The following is a 13,098-nucleotide window of genomic DNA, read 5'->3' as shown; positions in this document are numbered from 1 at the left end:
GTGCGATTATTGCTCATAACAAGAAAATAGTCTGCAATAATTTGCTGAATAAAATAAGAAGTTTGTGTGTTATACCACATTCAATATTATATCCATGTCTGCAGAGCAATATAGACCATAATATGAGTAGGAGTCTTTAGAACTGCTACCTTCTTGAGCCTGAAGATGTACTCCCACTCCAGCTCCTTCTCCAGTTTGATGAGCTCAGGAGACGTGGACTCAGGGATGATGTCATCACGCGCTGTGTCTCCATCCTCCTGTCAATCAAATAACATCAATACCGTTTCTACATTTTACTCCTGACTTTCAACATGCTCCACTGTTACATTTACTGTACTATATTTGGTTGAATCAATTTTAATCAAAAAGGCCACTGTGACAAAATCAGTTGCAATTTCTTGGTTCTCATTGCAATTCTCATCTCTGATTGCTTATTTTTTTCTGCTTGAAGAAAAGTTTACAACATTCAGAAGATGAACTGACCACAAAATGCTCATATTTTGCCACAAACACTTACTGTTAAAAAATGCTTTTGTCTTCCTTGGGGTAACAGTTTTTTCATTCATCAATGCATTAAAAGTTCAAAATTCCGTATCAAAAATGGTGGGATGACTTTGTGGCTCCTGTGGTATAGCATTTGGGTCTATCACATGCCTGCTTTATAAGTTTTTCCTTTTTTGGGTCTCAGACCTTCTGCCCAATGCCAAAAGATATCTGCCACCAAAAAAATCTATCTAAAAAGATAAAGACCACAGCATACAAAAAATTTCATGTCGATGCAACAACTATATACACATGTATACACTTGAAAAACATTTCTACAACACAGTACAAGTTTGACACCATAATGATAAAGGTAAAGGTTCTAACCTTGTTCCCTTGTTTGTCACCTGCATCAGTAACTCTTTTCTTTTTGTTTTTGGTCTGTCCCTTTTTAGTCTTCCTCCGTTCTGATTGGTCTGCTCCTTGTTGGGTCAAAGGTCGCTGGACGGTACCATCTATGTCTGGTGTGCCAGGCGTCCCACTACTCTGGTTGGTGCGTCCCCTCTGCACAATGGTATACTGGCCGCTAGATGGCGCCGCAGTGTTGTCTGCTGTAATACTTAAGTTGCCCTCGTTAGACTGGACTTGCCTGTGGGTGCCACCAGCTAATTGTAGCCTGTCCCTACCACTCCTGTCCCTGAGCTTCTCACTGCTGCAGTCCTTGTACTGGGGTGAACCCGGCCCATCCATTGTAAAGTCCAACCTCCCTTCCTTCTCTAATCTTTCCCCGCGAGCTATCTTATGCTGGTGCTTCTTCCATGACTTCCTGCCGCCCGCGCCGCGCCAAGAGTCGGGTCTGTCGCCCTGTTTCCTGTCCCTGCTGGTTGGTCCGTTGAACTTGGGCTGTTGCTCCGTCTGCACCATCCTCTTCAGGTCCTGCTGCAGCTTCTCCGCCGCGCCGGGATTGATCTGCGGCCTGGCGCGAGGACGGGCGGACACGATGCTGGGGTCATCAACCTCAATCGGGGATGCCATGGCTCTACCACTCTACTCCCCTCCTATCCTACAAGAAACAATCAGCATCTTGGCATTAATAGGGCTGACTAGTACCTAAACAATTTTCAGGTACAGCAGTTTAGGACCTAAATAAGTTTGGTCGTTTATCTGTAAGTTATACATGTAGTCTACAAACCCGGTGTCCCTCTACGACCCATAGTATCCGGTATAGGATCTGTCACTTATAACCTAGCAAGTCATCTGGCTAAGATCTTGGGACCGTTGGTGGGTAAGTCTCAACACCATGTACAGAATAGTGCAGACTTCGTCCAAAAAATCAAAGACATCACTGTAGCAGAAGATGAAATCATCACTTCGTATGATGTGTGCTCGCTTTTCACTTGCATACCCCCTAAGGAGGCAGTATCAGTAGTTAGGGAAGCCTTGGAGGCCGACGACACACTTGCAGATAGAACCAAACTCTCCGTGGACCACATATGTGAACTGCTAGACCTCTGCCTAGGGTGCACTTATTTCACTTACAAACAACAGTTTTTCCAGCAAGTGCACGGCTGTGCTATGGGATCACCGGTATCGCCCATTGTTGTGAACCTGTATATGGAGAAGTTTGAGAACAAAGCCCTCAGTACTTTCAATGGCCCTCCCCCAGCAAACTGGTTTCGCTATGTAGACGACACTTGGTGTAGACTAAAGAAGAGAGTAGCTGATGACTTCTTTGACCATATTAACCAGGTAGATGACAACATCAAGTTCACACAGGAGTCGTGTCAAAACAACATGCTCCCCTTCTTAGACACCAAAACCATCATAGAGAAGGATGGCAACCTTCAGTTCGAAGTGTACAGGAAACCGACCCACACTGATCAATATCTGGCCTTTGACTCCCATCACCCTTTGGAACACAAACTAGCAGTGATTAAAACTCTCTTCCATCGAGCAGACAATGTCATTACCTCAGACGAAGCAAAAACAGAAGAACACAGACATCTCCGTGTGGCTTTAGCCAAGTGTGGCTACCAAAATTGGACCTTCAACAAGGCCCTCAAACCTTCTGACCAGTCTAAGAAAACACTCAAGTGCAGACCATTGACCAACAGAAACAAGGCCAACATTACCATTCCCTACGTCCAAGGAGTATCGGAAAAACTCAGACGTATCTTCCAAAACTTCAACATTGCCACTAACTTCAAACCTCACTCAACTCTCAGGCAGAAACTAGTCCATCCAAAAGACAGGCCTGAAAAAGGCATCAAAGCCAATGTCGTCTACAAACTGAAATGTGAGGAACCGAACTGCAATAACATGTACATTGGGGAGACAAGTAGACCACTAAAAGAAAGGTACAAGGAACATTGCAGAAAGAGTGCTAACCGCTACTCCTCTGCCATTTACCACCATCTAAAACACAACCAGGGACACTCATTCAATTTCGAATCCACGGACATCCTAGATCGTGAAGAACGCTGGTTCGAACGGGGAATTAGAGAAGCAATATATGAGAGGATGTACAACCCCGCCCTCAACAGGAAGGGGGGTCTACGCGTTCAACTTTCAGGCACCTGGGATAATGCACTGCCAGCCACCCCCCACCCCCGGACAAGCAACATTTAGTTACTGTACTAGAACAACAGTAGCTAATTGAACTATTGGCATAAAACTTGTCTTGGATTAATCTTCTTTTTGAAGACTACTTCAAGACATCCTAAATTGTCTTTACCTCATTAACATATCTATTCAGAGTTTTGGTATAAAGCTGGTGTTCTCAGTCCTATCGTTAGTCACTGACGAAAGACAGTGGATACTGTCTGAAACGTCTGACTGTTTCAAAATCTTATCCAGTTGCTTGAGTAATCATTTTTGGCGTATACATGTAGTCGTTACTGTCTTTTTTTAGAAGTAAATTCTCATCTTTGTATTAGGAATTACAAATTTTGATATAAAAAAGTATTCATAATTCAGGGCTCAAAATCAATTTGAGGGAATACAGTAGTAATTTCGGGTCCCCAGAAAGTCCGAAATGGAACGAAATGGAACGAAATGGAACAAACTAAAACATATGTAACATTATGAAATGAAATACCAGTAGATAGCAAAATATAAGGAACGTTGTGACATTCACAGTAGACCGGAACAGGAGCAAATACATAACATGTTCTATTTCTTGAATCTGTTTGATACCGTATTTCTTCTAATAAAGTGCGCCCTTTTTTGAAATTTCAACATTCAAGATGAGGCTTCAGGTCAAAGCCAAAGTCGGGGTGCGCACTTTATTTAGGTTTTCTCTCGAGAAAAGTCGCGACATAAGTCAGGAAGTCAGCGATTATTACCCCAGCAGGCTGGCCCCGCCGCGTCGCCGACGAGCAACGATAATTTATGCATGTTCTGTTCTTATTCATGTTCTTATAACGTTTACAAGATAACGATGCTACATCATACGTATATTTTTGAAAAAGTATTTTGGATATATTGAATTATGAGACACCTAATAACGCTGGGTGTTCTCAACCGCGCGACTATTTCAGTGTTTCTGGCCGGCCATAATTTCGTACCCAACGCCGCTTGCGACAGCAGTAATTTCCTAACCACCCACACGGCTGCAAATACAGGCACATCGTGCGTATCTGTGAATATTTTTATCAAAAACGTAATCGATGGGATCTGAAATGTTCCAGAGTTCACTTTAGCGGGAGTTTTGTTTTTGTTTTGACGGATAAAACGCGAAAACCCATGCCGCTTTCGGCACACTTTCGGGTTCATTGATCGCTAAAATTACACCATAAATCCGCAAATAAATGTATGCTTTCCCGAAAACATCTTTTTTGGTTTTGCATTTTCTTTACTATAATGTTGCTGTGTAGTCGATAAAGCGTTTTTATTGCGTTTTCAAGTGTAACATTGCAGACAAAGAAAAGCTTGGATCGCGATTTTGCTGCCCCATAATGCACTGCGTCTGTGAAATTCCCGCCTTCAGCTGCAGCAGCAACCAATCAGAGATGCGTAATACGATCATGTGATGAGGATTACCTAACAAGCGAAATGCATCTTGGGGCAGCAGAATTTAAACAATGGTGGCGGGCAATCGGCGAAATGAAGTGATTTGTCAATGCAACGCTGTATTTTGCGGCATAAATGCCGTGAGACGAACTTTTATGGTGGAAATAAATATGTTTATTTGTGTTTTGATATCGGACCACACGCGGTCCCCTCTAATTGGAAACAGATTCTAGAGAAGCACATGGCCAGGCGGGACCATTCCCGCCTCGCCTGTCGCAGCGTGCGGACGCGAAACCTTCTCTCTCACGATGGCGGAGTTTGACTTTGAAAAGTGGGCGGAATCGTCAAAACTAACACCAGCGACCATCAAGGCCTTGGCCAAGGCCGACCTGGCGGAGAAGGATGCGCTCCTCTGCGTCACAGCAGAGATGCTTCAGCTTCTGGACCTATCGGTGGGGCAGTACGCCCTGCTATGCCGGGCCACAAAGCTACTGCAGACGGCGGGCGGGACGCCGAAGCCGAAGGCAAAGGTCACCCTAGAAGATCTGAAGACGGACAAGGAGCTGGCCGACCTTCTGGGCCAGATAGAAGGTTCGGATGACCTGCTCGGGGCCACCCCGACGGAGAAAGTGGACGAGCAGGCCTTCTACTTACAAACAGCGGCAAAGCAAGGTGAGAAGCCACTCTTAATCCCTGAGTTCGTAGATTCGTATACGCAGCCAGAGAGCGACCACGAGATCGCGAGGGACGGGCAGACGTCGATTATACTCCGTACTAGCCGCTCCCGCCCGAAGGTGGAGTCGATTAAGATCCCCGCGTGGTCGGCAGCCAACGCAAAGATAATGGCCACGCTCATTCATACCGGCAAACTCGGTACAAAACAAGAGATCGACGACTACCTGGCATACACAGTCAAAGTGTCTGAGCTGTTTGAAGTTTTTGATGTACCATCAGTTATGCTGTATGATAACCAATACCGGGTTCTACAGAACCGGAACGGTTTTCGCTGGGGCAGGGACTCGGAGCACTTGCACTCACGCTTCCTGAAGTCCAGGATAGCATGTGCTCCCCCAGCAAGACCGCAGCCGCAGCAGCAGCGCCGGCCATTCACAGCACGGGCCAAAACAGCGGACGGGCAGGAGATCTGCATTAACTATCAGAACCCGAGCGGATGCCGACGGGCCACGTGCAGCTACGCCCATGTGTGCATCACCCCCGGGTGCGGTGAATCCCACCCACAATACGAGCACAAGAGACAAAAATAGCAATTCGTGAAGTCACCATTAGACAGCCAATCATGGATAAATGAACTTGCGAACGACCCGGACAAAGATTTCTTATTAGACGGAGTGCAGAATGGATTTCGTATCCTCCCCGACAACAGTGAACTTTCCCCCGTGGAATGTCGTAACTACAAGTCAGCGACTGACCCTTCAGTGCGCGAAAAGGTTGAAGCACAAATCTACAGCGAAATGAACGCGGGCAACTATAAACGGAGCTACACAAAACCCACCATAGTGAGCGCACTTGGTGCTATCCCTAAGGCAAATTCCGATGACATAAGACTCATTCACGACTGCAGTCGCCCAGTAGGATTAGCTCTAAACGATTATGTAGAACCGGAACACTTCACCTACCAAACTATCGACGAGGCGGTAAACATGTTAGCACCAGGCTATTACATGGCGAAGATAGATCTAAAGGCGGCGTATAGATCCGTTCCCATCCACCCAGATAATTATAACGCCACCGGACTTAAGTGGCAGTTCGATGGAGAACGTGAGTACATATACTTTCACGATACAAGATTACCTTTTGGCGCTCGTAAATCACCTGAAGTGTTTAACAGGCTGTCACAATCAGTGAGACGCATGATGAAACGTCGCGGTTACCACACCATTGTGGCGTATTTGGATGACTTCCTAATAATCGGAGCGACGTATGAGGAATGTCGTCTTGCCTTCCAAACCTTGATTGAACTTTTAACGCGGTTAGGTTTCGAAATAAATTGGCGTAAGGTGGTCTACCCTACACAAAGGATCACCTTCCTTGGCATTGACATTGACGCGGTAGAGCGAACACTCTCCTTACCAAGCGACAAACTAGGCGTCACGCGGACCCTACTAAGCGAATTGAGCGAGCGTAAGCGGATTTCGAAGCGGGAGCTGCTTAGCCTGTTAGGTAAACTTAACTGGGCAGCTCGAGTAGTCCGTGGCGGACGGACTTTCATGCGGAGACTTATTGATCTTTCCAAAACGTTACGTCGCCACCACCATTTCGCCAGACTTACGGGAGAGGCGAAGGCAGATTTGGACTGGTGGACAAAGTTTATGGCAAAGTTCAACGGGACAGCGATCTTCCTCGACAGGAACCCTGTCCCTCCTACAATATTCAACACAGATGCGTGCGATAGCGGCGGAGCGGCCTTCTACAGCGGCGACTGGTTCTATGTCTCATGGCGTCATGACGACCCTGACATGTGCGACATGCACATTAACGTGAAGGAACTCTACACTATAATTCTAGCGGCGAGACGATGGGGGCCCTTGTGGTCAGGCAAACGTCTCTTAGTGTTCGCAGACAGTGACAGTTCAGTGTGTGCAATCAACAAGGGAACGTCCCCGTCACCCCCCTTTATGCGATGTATTAGAGAGCTGTTCTGGCTGTCGGCAGATAACAACTTTTCCTTACTAGCACAACATGTGAAAGGCAAAGAAAACACACTGGCTGACGCCCTGTCAAGACTGGACGACCCCACACATGCCCAGCTCCCCCGGACCAGGGTGGCGCAGTGGAAACTTGAGAACGCGGACGTCTCGGTTGACTGTCACCAACCTCATGTTTCAATTAAAACTCTGTCTGTTCTGCCTCCACAGGCATCCTGGATAGCGAAGCATCCCTAGACGCTGACATCCGCCTCTACCGGTCTGGGACCTATGCGGACTCCACCAAGGCGACATACAAATCCCAGCGGCGAGCGTACCTGCGGTTCTGTCTGTATCACCAGTATGTGCCTGTTCCAGTGACAACAAAAAACCTCTGCCGGTATGCAGTGTTCCTAGCGAGAACCCTCAAGTATAACAGCATCGTCAACTACCTGAATATCGTGCGTGTACTACACCAGGAAGCAGGGCTTGCAAATCCCCTGCACGACAACTGGCTACTTCAAACCACATTGCGCGGGATCCGCCGTATCCATGGTGATTGCGTCACGCAGAAGCTCCCCATCACTCCGGACATTTTACGCGCCATGTACCTCCAGCTGGACTTCACCCAGGCCAAACACGTGGTCTTCTGGGCTGCGTGTCTGGTAGGCTTCTTCTCGTTCTTCCGCAAATCGAACTTACTGCCGAAAACAGCGAAAACCTTCGACCCCGTCAAGCACCTATGTCGTAAAGACTTCCGCTTCTTCGAGTGGGGTGCGGTGATCACTGTTCGCTGGAGCAAAACAATCCAGTTCAGAGAACGGACCCTCCAGATCCCCATTCCCCGTGTTAATGGTTCACCCCTGTGCCCTACAGCGGCCCTGGAGAAAGCATTCGCGTTGACACATGCAGCAAATCGAGACGGACCAGCATTCGTTCTTCCCCAGGAAACGGGGACGCGATACGTACCCTTGACCCACCAACCATTCGTGACTTTGTTGCGGCACCTACTTCATCTATGCGGCTACCCAAAAACTCAGTACAGCGGACACAGCCTTCGTCGCGGCGGGGCGACATGGGCTAGCGACTGCGGGATTCCAGCCGAACTGATTAAGCTTCAGGGGGACTGGAAATCTAACGCGTACCAGCGCTATACTACAGTGACTCTAAAGGGACGATTATGGACTGTCCGTACCATGGCAAAAGCCCTAGTCTAGATTTAGATTTAGCGAATGTTGTTTGTATAGCTAATTTGTAGCGTAAGGTTCTTAATTTTTTCATGTTCCGTCATTTGACTAGCTAACGGCACTATTCTTCTCGTATACTGCAAAGCCACCTTGCCTTTCATCTCCTGACTGGGGGTTTGGAGAAAAATATATATTGTATCATTGTTTATATATCAATAAAAAATGATATTACCCCCCAGTCAGGCGTGATACTTGTGAGACTATAGATTAAAGGTGGAAATAAATATGTTTATTTGTGTTTTGATATCGGACCACACGCGGTCCCCTCTAATTGGAAACAGATTCTAGAGAAGCACATGGCCAGGCGGGACCATTCCCGCCTCGCCTGTCGCAGCGTGCGGACGCGAAACCCCGCCCACCCACAACCATAAGCAAGCAAAGACAAGATAACACTGTACATATTTACTATAGTACTATACTCGTTTCTCCTGTGGAGAAAAATATATATTGTATCATTGTTTATATATCAATAAAAAATGATATTACCCCCCAGTCAGGCGTGATACTTGTGAGACTATAGATTAAATTTTGTTTCAAAATGCGTTTTACACGTTTGTTCTTGACTAGCCCGGTAGAAATCAAGCAAATCGTCGTCTGGTCCTTCAATATCAAGGAAGTTTGTCAGATATCCTGGCGCGAGGTTCCCAGCTTGACGATAAACTTCAAAACTTTTTACTCAAAATTTGAGCAACACGCAAACACGCTGTATGAATAATGAAATTACGCTTGCCTCATGCCCTCTTGGTGAATTATGAGATGCAATGTTACCACCAACTTCTGTATAATCTAGTCCTTACTTCGATACTCACTTCCGTTTGCTTGTTTTCCCTGCTATTTTCAGCAGTTCATTTGCAGATCGTTGGTAAAATCAAGGAAGAGCGGCCGAGCTCTTTGCACGCGACGCCCCCATTTTCAGGGAAGAATCTAGCCACAAAAACGCGGCAAAAACGTTGTATTTGATATTATCAAATAGATTCAAGAAATAAAACATGTTATATTATGTATTTACTTCCTGTTCCGGTCTACTGTGAATGTCACAACGTTATCTTATATTACGCTATCTACTGGTATTTCATTTCATAATGTTACATATGTTTTAGTTCATTCCATTTCGTTCCATTTTGCACTTTCTGGGGACCGGTAATTTCCAAGAAGATATGCAGCATTTCGTAAAGTTCAATTTCCGAGGAACAGTGTTACTAGTAGTACCATCTCTGGCAGCTAATGTCGCTGCTGCACAAAACAATGAGTGTGGGCAAGCTAGGTAAGTAGGTATTAAGATCGCCTGGCAGCAAAAATTGCTATGAAAGCCATTCAAATAGGACGATAGGGAATCCTTCCTAACGCGATCGCGGTGTGTATGTTTCAATCATTAAAAGAGGGAGGAGGGGGGCCATATAAAGAGTTCTGTCTTGGATGGTAGGGCTTGCCAATGGAAACATGGTTCTAACTCGTTTCTCCCTCTGTAAAAATGTGTGGGTTCAGAACGGTCCTGGCGGGTCAAAATGGGTTAAATAGGGTGAATTCGGGTTTTGAGGGTTAAAGTGAGTTCTGGTCAATTTTTAGTGGGTTCATAATTACCATGGTCCAGTGACTATGAACCCTCATTAGCAGGGAGATGGGTTCTGATGGGTTACGGTGGGTTAAAATGGGTTCAACCCGCCGAACCCTCTGGCGCTGCAAACACTTAGTCATTTTTTGGTGCCGTGCCTACAAATTTGACCAAGTCCATAAATGCGAACCACCTGTGCCAACAGCAGCCGTGCCGCAGCGCCCCCTTCTGTACGCAACAGGCAGCGACCGAAGCAGTGATAAAGGTCAGCTTGGGAGCTAGACAGCTAACAGTGGCTAAATCAACGCTGTCCCTTGGAAATCTACCCTAAACTAAATAATCGCTGGCATTCCTGGACAAATACAACACATGGGCTTCCTTATTTCCTATGGAGTTATGGATAGAAGAATTCAGTTAAACTTAAAGAAAATAATTCGGTCAGGTTAGTCTGCACATTTGCCCTGTGCGGGCAATGTCCGATACCCAACGGTGGCCCGGCAAATTATCACAAAAAAATGGTCAAATTATTGATCATTATTGTACATTTTGCACAAGGACATAAAGCTGCACGTCTACAAGAAGTCCGCGGCCCAAAAAACAAAGGTTGTCTCATGGTCTGACAAGTGACAAGTTTTGTTTTTTGGGGGGCCGCGGGTCTTGTTTACATCGCAGCAAGTTGCCCCGCGGGGAGTACTGTATTTACACACTGAATACTCGCACAGCGCGACTGAACGATAGTCCTCGAGTGATTTACGCCGACACGTTATGCACTTTGCAGGCCTCCCGGGCGGCGCCGGCGATAGTTTTTTTTGGGGAGCGCTGATTCACGATTTTCAACTTATCCGGGCCACTGGATCTTTTGCTGAGTTACCCGTATTGCTGGCGAATCTGAATTGCTTTCTACATCTCGACCATAGTTTTAAGTATAGTGAGAACGTACGTATTGACCAGTCAGGAATAGTACAAAAATTCACGGGGAAGTTTCGTACGCCAGGTAAGTGGACTCGTCCGACTGCTGGAAAGTGATTGACATGTGCGGTCTCTGTGTCAACTTCCAAACAAAGGCGGTTCTACTCCCTGATCATATCAGCGTTGCGTGTGGTTATGAGTGTTGTCTCAAATAATGTTCTGAAACCTGAAAAAGGGTGTTGAGGAGAAACTTTTCGGGAATATGCAGCAACGTTTCCCCAAAAACAATTCAGCCAGGAAACAAGCGGTGACCACTGAACACGAATCTAACATTTCAACAAATGTTTAGAAATTCGATAACATTTTATTCTCATCCTACGGACATCAAGAAAAAGGGGTGCTCTTTCCCCTACAATGTAAAACTTGTCGGATTTCTAATACAACTGTCTCATTTTCCTCTTCCAACGGGAAATGAGATTGCCCGGTGTTATCACAAATCTCTAACAGAATCTCTGAATTCGTCAAGAATGGGAATACTAGTCTAGTAATTGGCCAGGAGAGTCAGTCCACACGAAGGTTTTGCCGCCTCGGACGGACAAACCCCCTGGTGGCCAAATTCTCCTGGCATTGATTATTCTCCCAAAGCCGGCGCTGCTACTGTAGATGCAGAAATGTTCGCGGTGGTTTTATGTTTGCGGCTTTCGCGGTGAACTCAAAACCACCGCGAAACGTTTTGCCCACCAAGGACTGTTACGCTACTCATTTTTTAAGCGCGAACTTAAAATCACCGCGAACACTCAATTTTCGCCCTAACGCGAAATAAAAACCACGCAAACTTATATGCATTTACAGTACTAGCCCCCGACCCTCCCCTCTCCTCTGGTCGGAAAATATGGCCCCACAGCAAGGGTCCACCACGCAGCAGTAACCGACTGCCTTCAGAACAGACGCACTTGATTTTTATTAAACGAGTATCATAACGTTGGAACTGTGTACATATAGAGGGAGAAGTTTACAAGAACGCTGCGCATAATAACTTTATCATTCTATGGGGTTTATATAATTTTGGTTCAAGTTCTTCAATATCTCTCAACTTTTTCAAGAGTGAACAAAATAAGCCCATCGCTCAGTATTTCTGAACGCAACGACCAGAATGGGACTATATAGAGCATTGCCGATCGAGCCCCTTTACACATGTAGATGTCTTTAATTTCAGCCCGACATAAAGATTAAAGTTATATCCCAGGACTTGTGGAATAAATTTGTAGTCATACTAAATGCACACGTGTGATTTGTCTAATATTCTAAAGTGCATATTAACGCCCAGTACAAATACGAAGCCCGGTGTGCGTTCTCCCTTACCGTAGGCAAGCGCCAGACATGGCCTTGAATGAGTAGAAATCGGCCAAATAGAGAAGTTGGCGCCACCCGATAGATACAGTTTGCCACGTTAGGAGTGGCCAACTCTTCTATTTGGCCGACTAATTCTACCCTTTCCAACCACGTCTGGAGCCTGGTAGAGGCTACGTTCTCCCAACAATCAAAAGGCAACAAATATAACATTTTGCAGCTAGCAATTGGCCGAGAACGATGGAAATTGTTACAGTAAATCAAGGCCCCAGGCCGAGGTTAAGACATGACCTCCTTGAGTGACGTAATGACCCTCCCCAGTTATGAGTAAAGAAATGAAAACCTCACTAGGTCGTGCTTTTGGAATCTGTCCACAGAATGAGATGGCCGTGGGTCGTTCCACATCGTCTTGTTTTCTCGGCCAGAACGTCCCTCGGCCGATGTAGTAATTCTCCTGTTCTCCAATGGTGAAATAGAACCGCGTCCCTGGCCATGTCTGCCATCGACTAAATCACCTCTGTTTCCCGCCAGTTTCTTCACATGTGCTTAGGCAAATCCCAAGAGGATAAAAACAACACGCTAGACAGGAAGAATGCATTCCGATCTGTGCAGCAGATTATTCATCTCCAAGCAGATGTTAGCCTGGGTGACATCCTATGTGTAAGAGCCCCCGGTAGAAATAGGATGCCACCAGGCAGCTGTAGCAGTCAGGTTGATTTCGAGTAGCTTCCGCGGATGGCTGGAAAAATGGTAGAAATTGGCCAAATAGAGGGAATAGTGTGCTAGGGGAGTCGTCTACGGAGCGAGGGTCCAATATACCATCCAGCGTCAAACTGTACCCCTATAGCAGACTAATTCCTCTTGTATGTTTTTCTGTCTATTTGGCCAATTTCTTCTCTTT

At 46.1% G+C, this 13,098-nt stretch overlaps 2 protein-coding genes across 7 annotated transcripts in view; one reads left to right on the top strand and one right to left on the bottom strand.

The window, feature by feature from the left end:
• Nucleotides 1-13,098, bottom strand: part of LOC136444458 (terminal uridylyltransferase 4-like) — a 133,026-nt gene that overhangs the window by 92,413 nt on the left and 27,515 nt on the right. For 5 of the 6 annotated variants that reach the window (XM_066442009.1, XM_066442008.1, XM_066442010.1 and 2 more), the window contains exons 2-3: nucleotides 871-1,546; nucleotides 150-257 (exon numbers count right to left, since the gene is read on the bottom strand). In XM_066442009.1, coding sequence (XP_066298106.1) covers nucleotides 150-257; nucleotides 871-1,518 — 756 coding nt within the window. In that variant the 5' untranslated portion in view covers nucleotides 1,519-1,546. The remainder of the gene's footprint in view (nucleotides 1-149; nucleotides 258-870; nucleotides 1,547-13,098) is intronic. The other variant, XM_066442006.1, reaches the window with a different exon arrangement.
• Nucleotides 4,643-8,878, top strand: LOC136444462 (integrase/recombinase xerD homolog). Its single transcript, XM_066442023.1, has 2 exons — nucleotides 4,643-5,166; nucleotides 7,371-8,878. The coding sequence occupies exons 1-2, from the start codon at nucleotides 4,803-4,805 to the stop codon at nucleotides 8,354-8,356; spliced, it is 1,350 nt and encodes a 449-aa protein (XP_066298120.1). The 5' UTR covers nucleotides 4,643-4,802; the 3' UTR covers nucleotides 8,357-8,878.

This window comes from Branchiostoma lanceolatum, chromosome 11, assembly GCF_035083965.1.
Source record: "Branchiostoma lanceolatum isolate klBraLanc5 chromosome 11, klBraLanc5.hap2, whole genome shotgun sequence".
Classification (NCBI taxonomy): domain Eukaryota; kingdom Metazoa; phylum Chordata; class Leptocardii; order Amphioxiformes; family Branchiostomatidae; genus Branchiostoma; species Branchiostoma lanceolatum.
Note: the sequence above shows the minus strand (reverse complement) of the source record. Positions and strands in the feature narration are given on the sequence as shown.